At 53.5% G+C, this 23,083-nt stretch overlaps 1 protein-coding gene across 1 annotated transcript in view; it reads left to right on the forward strand.

Annotated features, from left to right (window-relative positions):
• FADS2 (fatty acid desaturase 2) overlaps positions 1–23,030 on the forward strand; it is a 39,334-nt gene extending 16,304 nt beyond the window's left edge. The window contains exons 5-12 of the mRNA XM_003920207.4: positions 6,018–6,143; positions 12,268–12,328; positions 12,710–12,786; positions 19,924–20,021; positions 20,250–20,346; positions 20,685–20,764; positions 22,078–22,203; positions 22,531–23,030. Coding sequence (XP_003920256.1) covers positions 6,018–6,143; positions 12,268–12,328; positions 12,710–12,786; positions 19,924–20,021; positions 20,250–20,346; positions 20,685–20,764; positions 22,078–22,203; positions 22,531–22,582 — 717 coding nt within the window. The 3' untranslated portion in view covers positions 22,583–23,030. The remainder of the gene's footprint in view (positions 1–6,017; positions 6,144–12,267; positions 12,329–12,709; positions 12,787–19,923; positions 20,022–20,249; positions 20,347–20,684; positions 20,765–22,077; positions 22,204–22,530) is intronic.
• Positions 23,031–23,083: the final 53 nt, after the last annotated feature.

Below are 23,083 nucleotides of genomic sequence, written 5' to 3' on the forward strand. Positions count from 1 at the left end.
TTTTGGTAGAGAAGGGTTTCACCATATTGGTCAGGCAGGTCTTGAACTCCTGACCTCATGATCTTCTGCCCACCTCAGCCTCCCACAGTACTGGGATTATAGACATTAGCCCAGCTGCTAATGGGATTTCATGGGAGTTTTCCACATCCTGACCTTCTGTTTGCCTTCAGCCCATGTCATGCCCAGTGAACATTTTTTCCAGAGCATGATCTTTTACAAAGATAATTTTGAGGGTAAAACTCTTGTAGTTCAGTATTGTGCTTAGGATAAAATCGGCCAGGTGCCAGTGGCTCACACCTATAACCTCTGCGCTTTGGGAGGTCAAGGCAGGAGGATCGCTTGAGGCCAAGAGTTTGAGACCAGTCTGGGCCATATAGCAAGACCCTGTCTCTACTAAAAATAAAAAAATTAGCCGGGAGTGGTGATGTATGCCTGTGGTCCCAGCTACTGGGGAGGCTGAGGCAGGAGGATGACTCGAGCCTGGGATTTCAAGGCTGCAGTGATCTGTGATGGCACCACTGCACTCCAGCATGGGTGACAGAATGAGACACTGTCTCTAAATAAATAAATGCAAGCTGGAAGGCCCAGTGCCATCTGGGTGCTCCATCTGGAGATGGACATCACCAGCCTTTCTGCAGCCTCAACTCAGGCCACCAGGGCCCAGACTGGGGTGAAGGAAGTGAGGCACTTGCCTACGGTGTAAAATCTACGGGGACACCAGACAAATTCAGTCCTCAAGAGAAATAATGTTTTAATGCAATATGGTTTTGTTTTTTGAGATGGAGTTTCACTCTTGTTGCCCAGGCCAAGAGTGATGTGATGACATGATCTCAGCTCACTGCAACCTCTGCCTCCTGGGTTCAAACGATCCTCCTGCCTCAGCCTCTCGAGTAGCTGGGATTATAGTTGTGTGCCACCATGCCCAGCTAATTTTTTTGTGTTTTTAGTAGAGACAGGGTTTCACCATGTTGGTAAGGCTGGTCTTGAACTCCTGACCTCAGGTGATCCACCTGCCTCAGCCTCCCAAAGTGCTGGGATTACAAGCGTGAACCACCACGCCTGGCTTGCAATATGTTTTTTAAAAAATCAAAATTGATGCAAAAAAATCCATGATGAGCAAAATATCAAAATTTTAAATAACAATCAGGACAACTGAGGCAAATGGAAAAACACGCACCCCTCTATACGTGTTTGTGTGTCATTTTTTTAATGGCTAATTTTTTTCCCAGAGCATTAAAGTAGTTGAAAAAATATTTAACAATTTAGAAGCTGGTGTATTGGAAGTCATAACATTCTAAGTGCAAATGCCAAAACAGTACTTATACTTTTACTAAAATTGAATGTAATTAAAAATTAGTTAAGGCTGGACAAGTTTGCTTGGCTGGGTGTGATGGCTCATGCCTGTAATCCCAGCACTTTGGGAGGCTGAGGCAGGTGCATCACTTAAGGTTAGGAGTTTGAGACCAGCCTGGGCAACATGGTGAAACCCTGTCTCTACTAAAAATACAAAAATTAGCTGGGCGAGGTGGTGCGCCTGTAATCCCAGCTGCTTGGGAGGCTGAGACAGGAGAATCGCTTGAGGCGGAGGTTGCAGTGAGCCGAGATCGTGCCACTGCACTTCAGCCTGGGTGACTGAATGAGACTCCAACTCAAAAAATTAAAAATAAAAATAAAAATTATTTAAGCTCTTCACTTGATTGACAAATCATCAAACTCAGCAATTCTTTTTGCTGAAAACAAGATGAGGCAAAAAGCGGACTTTGAAAATATTATCGATGAATTTGCTACCATTAAAACCAAGAGTACACTTTTTTTTTTTTTTTTTTTTTTTGCCTCAGGCGCTGATATGGCTCCGCCCAGCATTGCTGGTTACAGTTATACCAAAGAGCTTTCCTCTGGCTTCTGGAACATTCCACACTCCCCCTTCCCCTCCCAGGGCCTCCCCTAGGCTCTTCCCTCTGCTAGGAAGGCAGCCCTTACTCTGCCTGGCCACTTTCTCTAGTGGGGTGGATGCTTAGCTTTCCTGGCCCTAGCTCAGTTCGAGTTTGGTGTGATGATGCCAGACCCTCCCTCGCAGCTCCGTAAGAACAAGGGTTTGGTCTCTTTGTCACTCTAACCTTCACAGGGTTATTTAGTGACACTTGTAGCAAGTATCACTCTTGGTTATTTAGAGACATCTCACTCTGTCACACATGCTGCAGTGCGGTGGTGCCATTACAGGTCACTGTGCCGGGGCAGAGCACAGCGGCCGGCTTAGGGTAAGCGACATCTGACCACATTCTGGGAAAATGAGACTGGCCACTGGTCCGGGGCAGGACGGGCTTCTAGGTGCCCAGAAGGACAAGCAGGGCCTCACCTTGCAAAGAAGAATGGAAGAGAATCACAGCAGAGCAGTAGCATGAACAAAAACTGCTTTCATTTCATCTCATCCTGCGTCCAGGGAGAGCCGGGACTGCCCCACCTCACTGGCTCCTTGTTCTCAGCCCATCTTGCTTTCCTCCATTTATTCACTCAACAAACGTCTCCGAGCTGGGATCTTCCAAACATCATGCTTACTTGTTTCACGCCTTGCTCCTTCAGTTTGTGCCAGAGATTTTTCCATTTGATTTTTCCCAGGAATTTTGTTCCTTTTTTTTTTTTTGAGATGGAGTTTCACTCTTGTTGCCCAGACTAGAGTGCAGTGGCGTGATCTTGGCTCACCACAACCTCCACCTCTCGGGTTCAAGCGATTCTCCTGCCTCAGCCTCCTGAGTAGTTGGGATTACAGGTATGTGCCACCATGCCTGGTTAATTTTATATTTTTAGTAGCGAGGGGGTTTCTCCATGTTGGTCAGGCTGGTCTCGAACTCCCAACTTCAGGTGATCCACCTGCCTCAACCTCCCAAAGTGCTGGGATTACAGGCGTGAGCCACTGTGCCCGGTCTTTGTTCTTTTCGACAAACAGACACAAATGTGTCATTTGATTCCTCAAGCCTCTAAGCATTTTTTTTTTTTTTGAGACGCAGTTTTGCTTTGTTGCCCAGGCTAAAGTGCAGTGGTGAAATCTCAGCTCGCTGCAGCCTCTGCTTCGCAGATTCACAGAATTTTCCTGTCTCAGACTCCTGAGTAGCTGAGATTACAGGTGCCTGACACCATCCTCAGATAATTTTTGTAGTTTTAGTAGAGACAAGGTTTCCTCATGTTGACCAGGCTGGTCTTGAACTCCTGACCTCTAGTGATCCATCTGCCTCGGCCTCCCAAAGTGAAGGCTCTAAGCTTTCACTCTCTGACTTTTTTTCTATCTCTCGTGGGTTTTGAGGCCTGCCTGTTTCCAGGGGCCTGCGATCACGGCAAAGGTCATAGCTGTCCATTGCTGTTCCCACCCATGGCTGTTAGTGTCCATAGACCGTACTTGTGCCAAAAGCATCTTCCAAGTAAAATGTTTGTTTAGCAGATTGGACTTTTTTTTTTTTTTTTTTTGAGACAGAGTCTCATTCTGTCTTCAGGCTGGAGTGCAGCAGCGCCATCTCAGCTCACTGCAACCTCTGACTCCCTTCTTCAAGCAATTCTCCTACCTCAGCCTCCCGAGTAACTGGGATTACAGGCACGCACCACCATACCCAGCTAATTTTTGTATTTTCAGTAGAGACGGGGTTTCCCATGTTGGCCAGGATGGTCTCAATCTCCTGACCTCATGATCCACTGCCTCAGCCTCCCAAAGTGCTGGGATTACAGGCGTGAGCCACCAGGTCCAGCCAGCAGAGTGGTCTTTTTTGCAGACCCTTAGTCAAAGCACTGATCCAGCAACAGTTCACTAGGATAGTTGTGATGCTGAAGGGTCAGGAAAGTATGTTTTCTTTCTTCTGTCGCTGGGCAACTTTGTTGAGGGCTGTGCCTCTCAAGAGCTTGAGCTGAGGGGACGGAAATATGTGGCCTCAAAAGAAACACCCATGTTACGCGTCATGTCTCATGGAATCCTGTTTAAGTGTTAGAAGCAGGAAAGCTCTTCTGGTTCATGTTAGCGGTTGTTTGTTAAGGCCCCCCTCCCGCCTTCGGGGTGTGACATGAATCTCAGGACCCACCCTCAGCATAGTAGCACAACTGTGCTCTCCAAGAGCAGGGGCCACTTGTAATCTCCTTTATTATTATTATTATTTTATTTATTTATTTTTTTTTTTTTGAGACGGAGTTTTGCCCTTGTTACCCAGACTGGAGTGCAATGGCGCGATCTCGGCTCACCGCAACCTCCGCCTCCTGGGGTCAGGCAATTCTCCTGCCTCAGCCTCCTGAGTGGCTGGGATTACAGGCACGCGCCACCATGCCCAGCTAATGTTTTGTATTTTTAGTAGAGACGGGGTTTCACCTTGTTGACCAGGATGGTCTTGATCTCTCGACCTCGTGATCCACCCGCCTCGGCCTCCCAAAGTGCTGGGATTACAGGCTTGAGCCACCGCGCCCGGCTCTCCTTTATTTTTGTTATTGTTAAAAATGCTCTGGTCGAGTGCAGTGGCTCACACCTGTAATCCCAGCACTTTGGGAGGAGGCCAAGGTGGGCTGATCACGGAGTCAGGAGATTGAGAGCATCCTGGCTAACACGGTGAAACTTCGTCTCTTCTAAAAATATAAAAAATTAGCTGGGCATGGTGGCACGCGCCTGTAGTCCCATCTACTGGGGAGTCTGAGGCAGGAGAATCGCTTGAACCCAGGAGGTGGAGGTTGCAGTGAGCGGAGATCGTGCCACTGCACTCCAGCCTGGGCAACAGAGCGAGACTCTGTCTCAGAAAAGAAAAAGCTTTATTGAGACACAGTTCTCCCCGCTACCTTTTTTTTTTTTTCAATAGAGTTTTGCTCTGTCACTCAGGCTGGAGTGCCGTGGTATGATCTTGGCTCACGGTGACCTCCACCTCCCAGGTTCAAGTGATTCTCCTGCCTCAGACTCTGGAGTAGCTGAGATTATAGGCACCTGCCACTAAGCCCAGCTAACTTTTATATTTTTAGTAGAGATGGGGTTTTACCATGTTGCCCAGGCTGGTCTCAAACTCCTGACCTTCAGTGATCCACCCACTCTGCCTCCCAAAGTGCTGGGATTACAGGGGCGAGCCACCGTGCCCAGCCAGTTTTCCCATTTCAAGTAGACAAATCAGTGATTTTTAGTACATTCACAGATGTATGCAACCATCATCATAGTCAATTTTCGAGCATCGTCATTAGGCTCAAAAGAAACCCCACATCTCTTAGCCATCACACCCCAGCCCCCTCACGCCCTCCCCCACCCCAGTCCTAGCCCCATACAACCGCTGATCTTTCTGTCTCTATAGATTTCCCTACTCTGAATGTTTCATGTCGCTGGAATCATGCAATATGTGGTCTTTTGTGGCTGCTGCTTTCTCTTTGCACGTTTGCAGGCTCACCCGTGTTGTAGCAGGTGTCAGTGATTCGTTCTGCTTATGGCACAGCCAAACAAGAGTCTGTTGTGTGGAGAATCCGCGTTTCATTCATCCCTCATCTGCCGATGGACACTTGGTGCTGCTTTTGCTTTTTCGGCTCCTTTGAAGCATGCTCATATGAACACTCCTCTATGAATTTGTGTGTGGACATGTTTTCATTTCTCTAGGATATACACTCCGGAGGGAGATTTCTGGGTCACATGGTAGAGACCACTTCTCGCTGTCTCTGAAACCCAGGCTTTACCTTGCACAGCCCTGGCTTCACACCTGGGGGCGGAGAGGCAGAGACCAGCTCCCACACCTGCTGGAGCACTCACCACGTGGTCCCACAGCAACACACCTCGCCCGCCATCATTGTCTTATGATTGGGGAAACTGAAGCCTAGAGAGAGAACGTGACTTGACTCCATCTGGGGCTGGCCTATGCTCTGAGCTCAGTCGTGGCAGGGCTGGATTCTGACTTTATGGGGGTCCGAGTTGCTGTCCCCAAGGGCTGAAGGTGCAGGGAACTGGTCCCAAGCAGGGCCTGTCACAGACAAGCTCAGTTCCCTGGTGGCCCGCATGGCTCATCCCAAGCCCTCTGTCCCCACAGGGTGCCTCCGCCAACTGGTGGAATCATCGCCACTTCCAGCACCACGCCAAGCCTAACGTCTTCCAGAAGGATCCCGACGTGAACATGCTGCACACGTTCGTCCTGGGCAGATGGCAGCCCATCGAGGTACGACAAAGGGGATGGTGTTGACCTAGGAAGTGTTTGGCCTGAGCAGGGAGCGAGGAAAGAAGCCTGGAGGGCTGACGGTCAGCCAGGCAGGTCCACGTCTCCTGCGCACTGATACCTTTCCCAGGCACCCTGAATAGTTCCGGCTGGAATATATCTTTCCCAGGCACCTTGAACTGTTCCAGCTGGAATATATGTGGAATGGTCTCACCTGTAAATACTGGAGGCAACTCTTTATTAGAATGGTAGATGCCTCCCTCCCACCCATAGGCCAGGAAAGTCATTTTCTAGCTTGTTTCTTCCCAGGTAGAGGGAAATCTTGTTCCAGTTCAGCAGGAAGACAGGATTTCAGGGCTCAAGCTTGGACACCACCTGACTAGCTCATGTTGAGGAAGCCTTACTCAGGGAACCATCATCCTGTGCATTGGAAGGAGCCTCATCATGGCTTGGTGCAACCTGCTTCACCAGTAGATGAGAAATAGAAGGTCAGCAAGAGGATGGGACACTTTCAGGGTCACATAATTTTTTTTTTTTCTCTGAAACAGAGTCTTACTCTGTTGCCCAGAGCTGGAGTGCAATGGCATGATCTCAGCTCACTGCAACCTCTGCCTCCTGGGTTCAAGCAATCTCAGCCTCCTGAGTAGCTGGAATTATGGCGTGTGCCGCCACTTCGGGCTAATTTTTGTATTTTTAGTAGAGACAGGGATTCACCATGTTGACCAGGCTAATCTTGAACTCATGACCCTGTGATCTGCCTGCCTTTAGAGTAAAGCCTCTATGTCAGGGTGAAATTTCCAAGAAAAAAATACGCATGCGCTGCTTTTTGGAAATACATTAATGATGAAAATGAAAGTTCAGAAGATGCTTGTTGCTTTTATGCAGATCTTAGGAGCCACAAAACCATGGATAGAGTAGGGTTCAATCAGCATTTGCCAAGTGAGGCCAATTTTCCCTCACTAAAGCATGGTGTCATGCATGAGTGAAGTGGTATTCCCGACAGCGCCTAAGGCTTGGAACAAGGCAAGGAGACAGCCTGGTTCCCTTGTTTGTACTCCCCGTTCTGATTTCATTCCCACCTGTGAGAATATCTGAGCAGAAACGTGGATTTTCTGTGACATGGCCAATTCGCAGCAAATTAGCCATGGTTCTGTACTTTGGAAGCCTCTCTGGGCTGCCAGGGATTCTATTTTCTGCCAAAGTGCATGCCATTGTTATTCTTCTAGGAAACAGTTTGGCAGCTGTGATCAGAGGTGTCTAGATAATGGAACTGATGAACTTGGGGCCTTCTGATAAGCGGGAACAAAGGCTTCGCTTTCTCGGGGATGCTTTGTGGTGTGAAGCCGTCAGCTGTCATGACAGCTGTTCTCTGTGTCTCTAACAAAGAAAGTCCAGTCCCACCGGCCGCACTGGCAAGAAAGGCATCTTTCCTGTGCGTGGTGGCCAGCAAGTCTCTCCTTTCCCACACCTTCTCACCCCCGACACTTCTGCAATGCTGGCTTTGGGGCAGGACGCAGGGGTGGGAGGGTATGGGGATCTGGTGGTCCAGTTACCAGTGGCATTTGGAAGTCCGCGGCGAGTACTCGGTGTTCCGTGGAAATCCCCCTCTCACTCACAGGGAAAGGGTCGGTGCTTCCCGGGTTCCTGGCTGACCTGTGCTCTGGTTCTCATGGGACCCGGCTGCCCTGGAAGGAACTCTTGTCTCTTGATTGAAATGACAGTGGTTCTGATGGAACTTGTCACATGCCAGTCCCACGTGCCACAGCAGGACCAGGTGGGGGTGGCCAGGCCTCAGGGTCTCAAGCCACCGTAACAGTCTCCAGAGCCAGGGCTCCTATCTCTAGGCACAGATAAGCAAAGCTGCCCAGCCAGGTGGCTCCCAGAACGCAGAACTGTGAACAGCGTGGGCTAGGCAGTAAAGCCCTTTTCCTTGTTTTCTGCCTTTTGGTGTTTTTTTTTTAGACGGAGTCTCGCACTGCCGCCCGGGCTGGAGTGCACTGGTGTGATCTCTGCTCATTGCAACCTCTGCCTCCTGGGTTCAAGCGATTCTCCTGCCTTAGCCTCCCAAGTAGGTGGGATTACAGGCACACACTGCCACACCGAATCCTTGTATTTTTAGTAGAGACGGGTTTCACCATGTTGGCCAGGCTGGTGTCCAACTCCTGACCTCAAGCGACCCGCCTGCCTCAGCCTCCCGAAGTGCTGGGGTTACAGTCGTGAACCACTGCGCCTGGCAAGGTCTGTATTTCTATATATGTCTTATGGATGTTTCTTTTAAAACACAATCCTTTTACATTTTGTATTTTTGTCATCATGATTGCAGGTTCTGCAGTACTCAGGAAAGCAGTTGATATTCGGGTAGTCATGTTAGTTTTCTTTTTGTTTTTTGTTTGCATGGCCTTCCAGTGAATGGGGTCGTTCTCTTTTGTCCCGCTAGTGTCCCCTTATGTCTCTTCATGATTCTAGTTGTGTTTCAGTTGATTCTTTTGAGTTTCCTGGGTAGATGATCATATTCTAGAAAATAATGAAAACATAGTCTCTCCTTTCTTTCTTTCTTTTTCTTTCTTTCCTTCCTTCCTTCCTTTCTCTCTCTCTCTCTTTCTTTCATTTCTTCTTTCCCTCCTTCCCTCCCTCCCTCCCTCCCTTCCTTTCTTCTTTCCTCCTCCCCCCTCCCTCGTTCCCTCCTGCCACCTCTGTGGCTCTGCTTGTCCGAAGCTAAGCCCTGGCCTTCCTGCTTCAGGCGAACTTCATGAACAGGCCAAAGCCAACCGTCCTGCCTTGGGACACACATGCCACCCTCGCAGGGCCCTTAGACGGGGACCTTGCCATTCTGCTCCGGCTGGGGAGGCCGTGCCGCCTGCTTCTCTCCGTCTGTGAGTTTGTAGGTTCCCAGAGGCAGAGACTGGGCTTTGGGACAGCTCCCCTCCCTCCACCCTCTATGGACAAGGAAGTCCCTTGTCATTCCTCAGACATTTTGTTCCAAAGCTGAAAGGTCCCCTCCACATGGCCTGGCGTCCCCTGGGCCCTCATCCAAGCCTGGCCTTGTGGTGCACGGAGAGGCCGAGGACAGGAGAGTCAGCCCTGCCACCGGGGGCTGGCCGCCCTCCCTCCCTTGCCCCAGCCACCCTCCCCCGCTTGCCCCTAGCCTGCATCTCTGGCTACCAGCCGCAGCCTGGGAACCCGCTGTCCCTGGTCACAGGGAGGTCCGTGTGTGCCACCATCTCCTTCTTGGGGTCTGGCCACACGCCACCCACACCTTGCCCGCAGCCCAGCCAGATGAAAGTCGTGTATGTCTTCCTTGCCTCCTGGGCTTTCTCTGTGTGTGTGACAGACATTCCTCAGGAAGAGGAGAGGTATGGGGTCCTTCACTCCCCACATCTGGGGCTCTGAGCCCCCAGTTGGGAAGAAGCGTGACTCTGGTTGAGTGAGTCTATGGGCTGGGCACCTCCATGAGCATTACTTAGTCCTTGCTTAACTCGTGAGGCGGGAGCTATCATTGACCCCTTTCATGGATGGAACAACTAAGGCCAAGAGACATGAAGTGACTTGTTCGGGGTAACAGCCAGGAAGAGGTCACACCACTGTCCAAACCTAAACTGTTTAGCTGCAAGTCACAGCTTCAGAGTCCTGGGGGCCCTTGGGGAATGCTTTAGTTGGGCAGCCCAGCTTTCTGATAAATGAAAGAGCCAGGCACTCACCCCCTAGCTTGGTACATTCTGAAATACTTCTCCCTCCCTTCCCTGCTCCCAAGACTCAAATGACAAAGCGCTGGGAAAGAACCGAGTGTGGGAAAGATGAGAGCCAAGAGTTAGCCACAGGGCAGGGCTTCATATCCCAAGCCCACAGTTGTACTTTCTGCTTTCGGAGGGGAGTACTGGTCATCCCAGCAGACCCACTGCAGCTGAGGCCATCGAGATGGGTACAGATGTGGGGTGGTATGTCACCACGCACACATACACACACATGCGTGACTGTGATGAGTATTCTGCTTAGCATCACTCAGGCCTGCTGCTGCCTGGCAAGCAGGGCCTCCTGGGTCCCGAGGGTTATTCTGGGGCATCGAAGGGGCTCACACCAGAGCCAGCAGTGCTTAACCAGCAGAGGCGGCCCCTGTACCCTCTGTCATCCCCCCAAAGACCACCATCTCCCATGAGAACTGGGCGCCTGGTGTGCACGTGCAGCTCCAGACAGACTCTCCAGGTGCCTCCCAGGCTCCCACAGCAACGTGGCCAGCCCACGGTCCCTCTGTGGGGTGCCCTGGCCCCTGCTGACCTGCCTGGGCTGCCTTCTGTGCTCACTTCCGAGTCCAGCCGGCCCGGCCCGAGAGGACGGGTGCCCTGTGGGACAGAGATGTGGTGGGAGGCGTTCTTGGCCAGAGTTGGAGGCACAGCACACCAAGGCTGGGCTGTAAGCCTGCTCCCTGGCTTCTCCCAGAGAAGCTTCCAGTGGGACCCAGGGGCCTGTTCTGTGGGCCACTGCAGGCCCCCGAGACTGGCACCTTGGGGGCACTGTCCCCAGTGCTGGCTCCTCCAGCGCCTCTGTCCACTGGAGACCCATGAAAGGCTCCTCCAAGGCGCCCCTGGCTCGGGCCTCACCACAGCCAGCCTCAGCCCTGGCCCTAATGATAGTCCTCCTGCAAGTGGCCGTGCTTTCTGGGAATGAGGGAGCTCCTGGCCAAGGCTAAGGAGGCCACACAGAACAAAGGGACTCACCGCTTCTGGGGTTCTTCGTCTGGGTGTGCTGTGACCATGGCCATTGGTGCCAAGATGCAAACCTTGGGGCAGGATGGACCTGGGTCCCAACCACAGCCTTTTCCCTCAGGAGTCCATGCTTTCCCTGTGATTTGGACAATCACTTCCCTCTGTGTTCGCACCTGGATGACGAGGCACTGGCCTGGGCACCATCCTCTGTAACTCACTTTGACCTCCTGACTGCAAAAAGCAGAACCGGAGACTATTGGAGGAGGCAACTCTGGCCTTTGGATCCAGGGGTATGGGGAGGGTGATGGGCGGTGTCCTGGGGTCAGCTCTTGGCACTTATGCCCACGCTCTCATCGGCTCCTCTTACCAACTACTGATTTGGATGCCAGACAAGACTCGGCAAGGCTAAGGGACTCAGTCTCAGCACAGGTCAGAGGCTGAGTCAGATCATGCGCATCTGCTGGCTCCAAGCTCAGCCTCCCCGCATTGCAAGCAAGAGGAGCAGGTGCCACTCAGTGAGCGGCTTCTTATGGTTTCAGTCCCAAAAGAGCAGCGTGGGTTGGTTTCTAGGGGCTGGACAGTGGAACTAAGGGCTCCAGAGATCCCCCGGAGCCATGGTTCCAATGCCTGGCTCACACGGACCGAGTGGTCTGAGCGACTTTGGACAATGACAACGCCCAGGACCCAGGCCAGCCCTCCTCCATCATAGCCACTGGGCATCAGGCTGCCCAAGGCGCAGGCTTTGATGGGGAAGGAACCAGTGCCCTCGTGGGGACCTCAGGTAGCCAGATGTGACCTGAGGAGCCTGTGCCGTGGCCCACTCTGCTCTGTCCTCGAGGTTAGGCTCCAGCTGGGGGGAGTGATTCACTTTTGGAAATTACATGGAGGCTCCAGGGAGGTAGATGCTCCCAGCCTTATGACCAGCAGCAATTCTGGGGCCGTTACCTAGCTTCTCCCTGCCACTGTGGGCTCCGGGAGCTCTCCATGGCGACCTAGGAGCTCCCCTGGGTGCTCATGCCCCACTGAGAGTTGCTCTGTTGCATATTCATTCAACAAACATTTATTTAGTGCCTGTCACATGGGCTCAGAGTCAGCTCTTTTGGTTCTGATTCCAGCCAGGGCTACTTCCTGTGGCCTTGGGCCGTGGCTTAACGCTGAGCCTCAGCCTCAGAAGCGCCGGCCTTGTGGAGGATTGATGCTACTGGGCCAGCACTCAGCTAGGGCTGAGGAAGCGTTGGCGGCTGCTGGCTGCAGCCTGGGGAGCCCAGAGGGCTGGAGGGGCTCCAGGCTTGGTGGGCCCAGGGTGCAGATTGACAGGGATGGTGGCCAAGCAGAGAGAAGGGATGGTGGCTGCAGGGCGGGTCAGGGAGCATGGGAGGCTGGGAGCCAAGGCTTCTGGGTGCTCATGATCTCTCCTCTCTCCTCAGTACGGCAAAAAGAAGCTGAAATACCTGCCCTACAATCACCAGCACGAATACTTCTTCCTGAGTGAGTGCTCAGTGCCCGGAAACCACTCCCGAACCCTTCCCTCCCCCCAGAGTGGCATCTTTCTCCCTCTTACCTGCCACCCTTTGCAGATCCAGAAAGGGACACTAAACTTGTTAGAAGTGGGGGCCATAGCAGCCTTCCCCTGCAGACCCCCTGAGCCCATGTTACAGGCCAGGCGGGGACACAGAAGCTCTGAGAGTCCCAGGAGTGGTGCACAGGAGCCTCAGGGGCTCCCAGCCTTCTCTGCAGTCCCTGGGGCCCCTGGCCGCTTCTGCCCATGTCTGCAGGGCTGGCCCTACGCTCAGTGCTGGGCCCAGGTTCCCCCTTCTGGCACAGGCAGGGCAGGATGGGTCCCTCTAAGCTCCTGTCTCTCTCCTGCAGTTGGGCCGCCGCTGCTAATCCCTGTGTATTTCCAGTACCAGATCTTCATGACCATGATCTCCCGCAAGGACTGGGTGGTGAGTCGGGGGCACAGCTGGCTTGGCGTTGGGAGGGGGTGACTGGCACAGGTGGACCAGGGGTCCTATGCTGTCTCCCTGTGTGCCTCGGTGGAGCCTGCAGGGCCCGAGGCATCTCCTCCCTGGGGTAGCGGTCTTGTCGCTCTCAGGAAAGGACTCCCTCTGGGGCCACCAGGGGCCAGTCCTAAAGATCTCTACTCTCAGCCAGGCGTAGTGGCTCATGCCTGTAATCCCAGCACTTTGGGAGACCAAAGTGGGTGGATCACAAGGTCAGGAGTTGGAGACCAACCTGACCAACATGGAGAAACCCGTCTCCACTAAAATACAAGAATTAGCCGGGCATGGTGGCACACGCCTGTAACCCAAGCTACTTGGGAGGCTGAGTTAGGAGAATAGCTTGAACCTGGGAGGTGGAGGTTGCAATGAGCCGAGATCATGCAACTGCACTCCAGCTTGGGCGACAAAACAGACACTGTCTCAAAAAAAAAAAGACCTCTACTCTCCCTTAGACACAGGGAGTCCACCAGGGCAGCTCCTGCTTTTGCAGAGCCTCCCAGAAAGTTCTCAAAGGCAGCGTGATGAGAGGCAAACGTAGCCATCCCCCTTCCCCGCTCCCTGTGGGCCCTGAGGCCCACGAACCGGGTCGCCGCACACCATGGTTGGAAAACAGGGAGCAGCTGGGCGTTGGCTGAGATGACAGGTGTGTTCATTTGCAAAGACTGTGTGACAAAGTACCATGAACTAAGTGATGTAAGCAGCAGCGATGTGTTTTCTCCTAGTTCTGGAGACTGGACGTCCAAAACTGAGGTGTTAGCGGGGTGGATTCTTTAGGGCTCTGGAAGACTCTGTTCTGGGCTCTCTTTGGCTGGTTGATGGCTTTCATCCTCCTGCTCTGTACATCATCTCTCTGCATATCTGTATCTGTGCCCAAATTTCCCTCTTTAAAAAAAATTATTTTGTCGTTTATTTATTTATAGGCTGGGTGCAGTGGCTCAGTCTATAAATAAATAATCACTTGACTCGGGAGGTGGAGTGCTGAGGGAGGCTGAGGCGGGTGAATCACAAGGTCAGAAGTTCAAGACCAGTCTGGCCAACGTAGTGAAACTCGGTCTCTACTAAAAATACAAAAAATTAGTTGGGCATGGTGGCGCATGCCAGTTGTCCCAGCTACTCGGGAGGCTGAGGCAGGAGAATCGCTTGAATCCGGGAGGTGGAGGTTGCTGTGAGCCGAGATCTCACCGCTGCACTCCAGCTTGGGTAACAGAGTGAGACTTCATCTCAAAAACAAGCAAACAAACAAACAAAACAAAAAACTGTCTGTATTTATTTATTTATTGAGACAGAGTCTCGCTGTGCCACCCAGGCTAGAGTGCAGTGGTGTGATCTTGGTCACTGTAGACTCCACCTCCCGGGTTCAAGCGATTCTGTGCCTCAGCCTCCCAAGGACCTGGGATTGCAGGCGTCGGCCGCCACGCCCAGCTAATTTTTGTATTTGTAGTAGAGATGGGGTTTTTCCATGTTGGCCAGGCTGGTCTCGAACTCCTGACCTCAAGTGATCTGCCCACCTCAGCCTCCCAAGTGCTGGAATTACAGGCATGAGCCACCATGCCCGGCCTATTTTCTAATTTTCTTTTCTCTTCACCCAAAGCAGATACTTGAAAATTTTCCTTTTTTAAAATAGGGACATCCGTCATACCGCTTTGGGGGCCATTGTAATGACATCATCTTTACTAGTTATATCTTCAATGACCCTATTTCCAAATAAGGTCATATTCTGAGGTAGTGGGGCTGAGGACTCCAACATGTGAATTTTGTAGGGGACACAGTTCAACTCGAAACAACAGGCTTACAGAGTCTCCCGATTTTCTTTCTCCTGAGAGAGAAAGGCCCTGGCAGCAGGACTGACCAGCGTGGTGCAGGAAGTGGGCCCTTGGCTTTCTGTAGATGTACAGTCCCAATTCTGTGTAAGACCATAATATGCCCACGACGGAGCTGTCACCACAGTCAGAGTGGCGTTCATAGTGACAGGGGTTTGGTGCCTCCCCTTGGGAGAAAATAGATGAGGGCATAGTTGCTCAGTACGTATTGCTGGTGGGTTTTTTTGTTTGTCTTTGAGATGGAGTCTTGCTCTGTTGCCCAGGCTAGAGTACAGTGGCACGATCTCGGCTCACTGCAACCTCCACCTCCTGGGTCAAGTGATTCTCCTACCTCAGCCTCCTGAGTAGCTGGGACTGCAGATGCCCGCTACCACGACCAGCTCATTTTTGTATTTTTAGTAGAGGCAAGGTTTCACCATTTTGGCCAGACTGGTCTTGCACTCCTGACCTCAGGTGATATGCCTGCCTTGGCCTCTCAAAGTGCTGGGATTACAGGCGTGAGACACCACGTCCGGCCAGTTTCACACGTGAAGATATTGTGCCTTGCCGAAGGTGACACCCACGAGAGGGGTGGCCTCCTGATGCTGGGTCCTGTTCTCTCCCCCACAGCCCAGCCCGTTCTATCTCCTTCACATAACAATACCTCATATTTGTAGATCATTTTAAAGGCTTCAAAGTGCCTGTTCTTAACATTGTCTCATTGAAATTACCGGCAAAGGGGTCGCGTCTACGATCCTGCCAGGAGGGCCCAGGCTGGGGCTGGAGCGGATGGGGGTGGTGGGGGAAGAGGAGGGACTCTGGAAGCCTCTGCCAGCCTTGTCCTGGTAGAGCCTGTACATTTGTACATGCTCGATTCCAGGATGTGCTAGTTCCTCAAAAGCCAGCATTTCATCCGTTTTTTCCATGTTCCAGGAACAGGGAGTCTGCCACCTGATGTCATTTAACCCTGTTTCACTAACGAGGTCTGTGAGCACTAAAGGGTCAGAGAGACCCACCCAAAGTTTCTGGATCCGCTCTGAGGCCAGAATGTGAACTGAACGCGCGTCTCCCCACCTGCCGCAGCTGCCCTTTCCGTGGGGCTCCCCTGGCTCCCTCGGAAGAGTCACCGGAGCCCTGCTGTGCTGGGCAGGGCCACTGCGGGGGGTGTTTCTCATCAGCTTTTATGGCAGGTGTATGTAAATAAATATAACTTTTTTGTTGGTTTTTTACCTGTGCTTGTTCCGTAAGGAACAAAGCATTAAACAGGAAAAGAAATCACACTCTGTTCCTAAAACGGCATGGCAGAGCGGACAGATGATGAGCCCCCGGGGCTTTGAGGGCCAGGATCGCACCTATGACCAGCAGGACTGGTTCTCAGCAGAGCTGTTCTGCCCTTTGGCAGTATCTAGAGACACTTTTTCTTTCTTTTTTTTTTTTTTCCGAGACGGAATCTCTGTTGCCAGGCTGGAGTGCAGTGGCCCGATCTCCACTCGCTGCAACCTCTGCCTCCTGGGTTCAAGCAATTCTCCTGCCTCAGCCTCCTAAGTATCTGGGACTATAGGTACCCACCACCATGGCCAGCTAATTTTTGCATTTTTAGTAGAGACGAGTTTTCACCATGTTAGCCAGGCTGGTCTCAATCTTTTGAACTTGTGATCCACCCCGCCTCGGCCTCCTAAAGTGCTGGGAGATTATAGGCGTGGAGATACTTTTGATTGTCGCAACAGATGCCAGAAGGAGGGTGCCCCTGGCATCTGGTGAGCTTCTAGCCAGGATAGTACCAAGCACCCTGCCATGCCCTGTAGAACCTCCCAGGACAACAAGCAGCCTGTCCCAGGTGCCAATAGTGTGGAGTTGGGGGACCCTGGCTTAGAGGAAAGAGGTGATAAACCCTCAGAACTTTGAAGAAGGCTTCCTGGCGTGGAGGGGGTGGGGGTATGGGGGCGTTTACACTCTCTGGCAAATTCCCTGGAACTCGGGATTCTTCCAGGACTCACCCTCCGGGAACTTTGCTGTACCCCACACCAATGGCCACACCCTCTTGTAGTTCTTTCTGTTGGCTTCCAGGTCCCCACCTCTGCTGGCTTCCCCCAACCCCCTCGCTCTGCCCCTCTAGCTGCTCCTGCATCCGTTGAGCTCCCTGCCCCTGAAACTGGCAGTCTCTGAGTAGTATTTCTCTCTACATTCAAAAAAAGTCCAGGCCCAGCATCACCTGTGATCTCAGAGAGTACTTTTGGAGGCTGAGGTGGGCGGGATTACTTGAAGCCAGGAGTCTGGGACCAGCCTGAACAACATGGCAAAACCCTGTCTCTGCAAAAAGCTGGGCATGGTGATGGGTGCCTGTAGTCCAGCTACTTGGGAGGCTGAGGAAGGAGGATGGCTTGAGCCCAGGAGTTTGAGGCTGTAGTGACCTGTTATCACACTACTGCACTCAAGCCTGGACAACAGAGTGAGACCCTGTCTCTTTTTTTTTTTTTTTTTTTTTTTTTTGAGACGGAGTTTCGCTCTTGTTACCCAGGCTGGAGTGCAATGGCGCAATCTCGGCTCACTGCAACCTCCGCCTCCTGGGTTCAGGCAATTCTCCTGCCTCAGCCTCCTGAGTAGCTGGGATTACAGGCACACGCCACCATGCCCAGCTAATTTTTTTGTATTTTTAGTAGAGACGAGGTTTCACCATGTTGACCAGGATGGTCTCGATCTCTTGACCTCGTGATCCACCCGCCTCGGCCTCCCAAAGTGCTGGGATTACAGACTTGAGCCACCGCGCCTGGCGACCCTGTCTCTTAAAAATAAAAGCCAGGTGCGGTGGCTCACGCCTGTAATCCCAGCACTTTGGGAGGCCGAGGCAGGTGAATCACGAGGTCAGGAGTTTGAGACCAGCCTGGCCAACGTGATGAAACCCCATCTCTATTAAAAATACAAAAAATTGGCCGGGCGCGGTGGCTCAAGCCTGTAATCCCAGCACTTTGGGAGGCCGAGGCGGGTGGATCACGAGGTCGAGAGATCGAGACCATCCTGGTCAACATGTGAAACCCCGTCTCTACTAAAAATACAAAAAAACTAGCTGGGCGTGGTGGCGTGTGCCTGTAATCCCAGCTACTTAGGAGGCTGAGGCAGGAGAATTGCCTGAGCCCAGGAGGCGGAGGTTGCGGTGAGCCGAGATCGCGCCATTGCACTCCAGCCTGGGTAACAAGAGCGAAACTCCGTCTCAAAAAAAAAAAAAAAAAATACAAAAAATTAACCAGGCATGGTGGCAGGCCCCTGTAATCACAGCTACTCAGGAGGCTGAGCCAGGAGAATCACTTGAGCCCAGGAGGTGGAGGTTGCAGTGAACTGAGACCGCACCACAGCACTCCAGCCTGGGCAACAGAGCAAGACTCCATCTCAAAAATAATAATAAAAAAAAAAAAAAGTAAAAATTGGGCTGGGGGTGGTGATTCACACCTGTAATCCTAGAACTTTGGGAGGCCAAGGCTGGAAGATCACTTGAGCACAGGTGTTCCAGACTAGCCTGGGCAGCTAAGTGAGACCCCATCTCTTCTTTTTTTTTTTTTTTTAATATAAAGAAAATATAAACTTTTTTTTTTTTTTTTTTTAAGAGATGGGGGTTTCTCCGTGTTGGTCAGGCTGGTCTCGAACTCCCAACCTCAGGTGATCCACATGCCTTGGCCTCCCAAAGTGCTGAGATTACAGGCGTGAGCCACCACACCCAGTGTGAGACCCCCATCTCTGTTAAAAAAAAAAAAAAAAATTAAACAGGTGTGGTGGTCCCAGCTACTCAGGAGGCTAAAGTGGAGGGATCGCTTGAGCCCGGGAGAGAGTCATGATTGCACCACTGTACGCTAGCCTGGGCAATAAAGCAAGACCCCGTCTCAAAAAAAAAATAATAATCCATAAGCACATCCTCATTCTGTTTCCATACATGTGTAGATATACTGCACACTACTGCGGCACACACAGAATGGAAGAATGTGATGGAAAGTGGGAGCAGCACTGGCTACATCTGCCTCCCTGGCCCCGAAGCCATCTCCAGCCCCTCCTGAGCGCTACCCCTCCTTTCCTATTCAGCTGCTGGCACCCGATCCCTGATCATGCAGGACCAGCCTAGATTCCCCACAGCGAAGCAGCCAGCTTCGCCTCTGACAGTTCTGGAATCTGTCACCTCCTTGTCAGCGCCATGGGTCCTGGTGTAGGCCTCTGTCATTTCACGTCTGAGCCACTGGACTAAGCTCCTAGTATCCCCTTCTCCAGTGGGTGAGGATTTATTTTAAGACCCCAATGTGACCTTGTTCTTCAGTCATTCGAAGTGAGACAGGGCAGTCCCTTGGCCTCACCTTCCACCTTGGACACCTGCGCTGAGCCTGTGGCACGTGTCACTGTAACTAAACTCACAGCAGGATGAGTGCCCTGGCAGAGGGAACAGGCCGTGCAGAAGCCCCAGGGGAGAGAGGGACTGTCCAGGACAATAAGGCAGCTGCTGGGTCAGAGGGCTGAGTACAGACAGGTTCTCCACCCCATGAGGCTCCGTGGATGACTGGGTGGGATGGGGGCTTTAGCAGGGGAGAGATGAGATCTGCTTGGAGCAAAGGCCACTCTGGTTGCCACAGCCATGAGGACTAGCAGGGGACCGTGGGAGGCTGCTGCTGTGGTCCAGTTGAGACAGGACATGGATGGCAGAAAGGCAGTGGACAGGGACAGAGCCATGGCATCACCCTCCCAGTATGTGAGAGAGGACGTCCAAGCTGAGCCCTTGATACCACTCCATCCAGGGGCAGGGAGGAGAGCGGAGTGGAAGGGCACAGGATGGCAACGGGGTGTGGGGAGGCCAGCCTCTCTGCTGCAAGAGCCCTGAGCCAGGGACGATGGTGCCTGACCTTTCCCGCAAGCCCTCTGTCCTGCTGGAAGGAGAGGCCAGGAGGAGACCCAGGTGCTGAGGAGCAGAGACAGGACTGGGGATGGTTGGAGACCTGACCCAGGGTTGGGGGTGTGCCTTCAGAATCGCCCCTGCCCCACTCGAGGGCTGCTGACTCCCACCCTGACCTCTCAGCAGGAGAGCATAGTCCACTTCCTGATGCTAAAACACTCAGCATTTCCCTAGAAACAAAGGCAGCCACGCAAACCCAGAGCAAACAGGTGGTGTGTCGTTGCCCATTGCGTTTCAATGGACTGGGGTCCAGCTTCTAGAGGCCTGAGTGTGAGGCGTGTGCACATCTGGGGCGGGTTATGTGGGGCAGGGGCTGGGGAGAGGGCAGGCTGCTCCTAACCTCGTCCTTTCCCGCAGGACCTGGTCTGGGCCATCAGCTACTACACCCGGTTCTTCGTCACCTACATCCCTTTCTACGGCATCCTGGGAGCTCTCCTTTTCCTCAACTTCGTCAGGTGCCTGGGCTTGGCTGGTTCATCCATGGGCCCTCCGCTGGCACCAAGGGGGCTTTGGCACGAGAAGAGGCTCCGACCGCTCTGCTTTCCCCAGGGACCTCCTGTCCTGGCCCCTCGGCAGGGGCTGTCCTGGACCAGTTGGGAGGGTGGATCTGTTCCCGCTGTGGCGAGCGTCCCCTCCCACCCCTGACCCCGGCAGCCCCCGCGCTGAGCTGTGCTCTCTTGCAGGTTCCTGGAGAGCCACTGGTTTGTGTGGGTCACACAGATGAACCACATCGTCATGGAGATTGACCAAGAGCCCTACCGTGACTGGTTCAGTAGCCAGGTAAGGGAGGCAGGGCTGGTCACCAGAGCTGTGCGAAGCCTGGTCCCCATGTCCATGTCCTGGCCCCAGATGCACCACACCAGCTGCCCCAGGGCTGTGCTGGGCCTCCCGGGGCTGCCTGTGTCCTTCTGCTGGGCACTTCAGGGCTAAGCACGAAAGGGTAGCAGGAGTCCCGGAGGGACAGGTGGGGCATTTGGGTGGGCTGAGGCTGCCAGGCAGGACGGTATGATGTGGAGGGGTGGCCTGGAGACCCTGGGTAAGGCTGGGCCCCCAAGGAATAAGGCCAGGCCCTGGAGCTTTCCATGGGTGTCCCTGACACTCTTCCCCTCCCCTGACAGCTGTCAGCCACCTGCAATGTGGAGCAGTCCTTCTTCAACGACTGGTTCAGCGGACACCTTAACTTCCAGATTGAGCACCAGTGAGCGAGGGGCTTTGGGGGAGGCGGGGAGGTCTATGCCGGGAGGAAACTGGCCATTACTCCCATCTGGGCAGAGCGCAGTATGTGGGGACCACCTCTTTGTCCCCCTGGCAAGGTCCCTACTCCATCTAGAGCAAGCCTCCCCCACCGGCCCTGCTGAGGTCAGGAGAGGGGATTCCCTGCGCCATCTCTCCGAGGGGCATCCTGTGCCCCTCGTCCTGTGCCACTTGGTCATAGTGATAACCACCTCCCTCCACGTGGGACTGGGCTTTGTAGTTCCAGAGCCTGAATGCGCACCTTGTGACCCTGTGAGGCTAGCAGGGCAGGGCTACGTAGCCGGTCTAGAACATCGGCCAAGGGACTGCCCCTGCTGCCCCTTGGTATCACCCTGTTTCCTGGGCTGGAGTGCAGTGGTACCTTTTTAGCTCGCCACAGCCTCGAACACCTGGGCTAAAGCCATCCTCCCACCTCAGCCGCCTGAGTAGCTGGGACTACAGGTGGACGCCACCATGCCCAGCTAATTTTTTTACATCTTTCCACTTTTTTTATGCATTTATTTTTGAGACAGAGCCTCTCTCTGTTCCCCAGGCTGGAGTGCGGTGCCACCATCTTGGCTCACTGCAGCCTCTACTTCCCGGGTACAAGCAATTCTCTCACCTCAGCCTCCCATGTAACTGGGATTACAGGCATGCACCACCACGCTTGGCTAATTTTTATGTTTTTAGTAGAGATGGGATTTCGCCATGTTGGCCAGGCTGGTCTCAAACTCCTGGCCTCAGCTGGGCGTGGTGGCTTACACCTGTAATCCAAGCACTTTGGAGGCCAAGGCAGGTGGATCACCTGAGGTCAGGAGTTCAAGACCAGCCTGACCAACATGGTGAAACCCCATCTTTATATATATATATATATACACATATATAACAAATCAAACTCCTGGCTTCAAGTGATCCACTCACCTTGGCCTCCCAAAGTGCTGGAATTATAGGCGTGGGCCACCGCCCCCTGCCTCACTGTCTCTTTTCCTAGCATTCCCTGGCTATTTCATTTCTTTTCTGAAAAACGTGACACTTGGGCCACCCAATATCTTCTTCCCCACTCCATAGAGCACAAACACCCTCCTGCTCACAGAAGGCTGCACATGCCCTCCACACACGGGGCATCCCAGTGGGCACACGGGGGGAGCCACACTTCAAGCCTGATCCTGGCTGTGGACAGGATCTCCGAGGGCCCCAGCCAGCGTCTGCCTGGGTGGTGGGAGGAGGCCGGAGCAGCACCCACCTCTGGGGTCCTCACTCTCTGCCCGCACTCCTCAGCCTCTTCCCCACCATGCCCCGGCACAATCTCCACAAGGTCGCCCCACTGGTGAAGTCTCTGTGTGCCAAGCATGGCATCGACTACCAGGAGAAGCCGCTGCTGAGGGCCCTGCTGGACATCATCAGGTGAGGGGGTGGCAGTCCACGGCGCTGGGCCCTGGGATCACCTGTGGTGCACAAGAGGGGCTGGGTCTTCCTGGCACAGTCCCCCACCAGGGCACTTGCCTGACTCCAGAGGCTGGGTCAGGATTTACGGGCTTTTCTCCCTGGGCTGCAGGAAGACCGTCTCTTTCTGCATGGGATTCCTGCTGGGCTTTGGGCTGGCAGCCCTCCAGGCCCAGTGGTGGTGTGGTTAGGTCTGGGGGGAAGTACCTGCCCCCCCCTCAGCTCTAGTGCTTCCTGGGGCTGGCCCCTGTCCTGGTCCCTGACCCTAGTCCATCCCCCTCTTTGCAGGTCCCTAAAGAAGTCCGGGGAGCTGTGGCTGGACGCCTACCTCCACAAATGAAGCCACAGCCCTCAGGACACCACAGGGAAGGGCGCAGGTGGAGTGATGGCCAAAGGAAGGGTGGGCTTTTGTTCTGAGGGGGGTCCAAGAGGCTGACTACATGCCGCTCACAGACCCCAATTGGGTCTTTCTCCCTTTCTCCTCACCTTTTTCCCTTCAAGTCTCCCCACAGCATCCCACACCCCTGGGGCCTGCCAACCATCAGCCGGGGTCCTCCCAGTGCCTCCCGGTCCCTTCCTCCAAGGAGCAGAGAGAGAGGCGGCCACAGCGGGTGGCTCTGTCCCACCTCCACTCTGCTCCTGAAGGTGGGAGGAGACCAGCGGCCCATGAGTCTGGTCTGTGAGCCCCCCTGCAGCCTGGTCACTAGGCTGCACCCTCCCCACTTTGGTTCTTCAGACGCTCTTGGGGCTCGTGGGGGCAGGTCCTAGTCGGCCAGGGCCCCTGACCCTCCGGGCACCACTTCCCTCTCCCTGATGGCCACCATTGGTCTGCCCTTTTGTA

The sequence above is a fragment of the Saimiri boliviensis genome, chromosome 6 (assembly GCF_048565385.1).
Source record: "Saimiri boliviensis isolate mSaiBol1 chromosome 6, mSaiBol1.pri, whole genome shotgun sequence".
Classification (NCBI taxonomy): Eukaryota; Metazoa; Chordata; class Mammalia; order Primates; family Cebidae; genus Saimiri; species Saimiri boliviensis.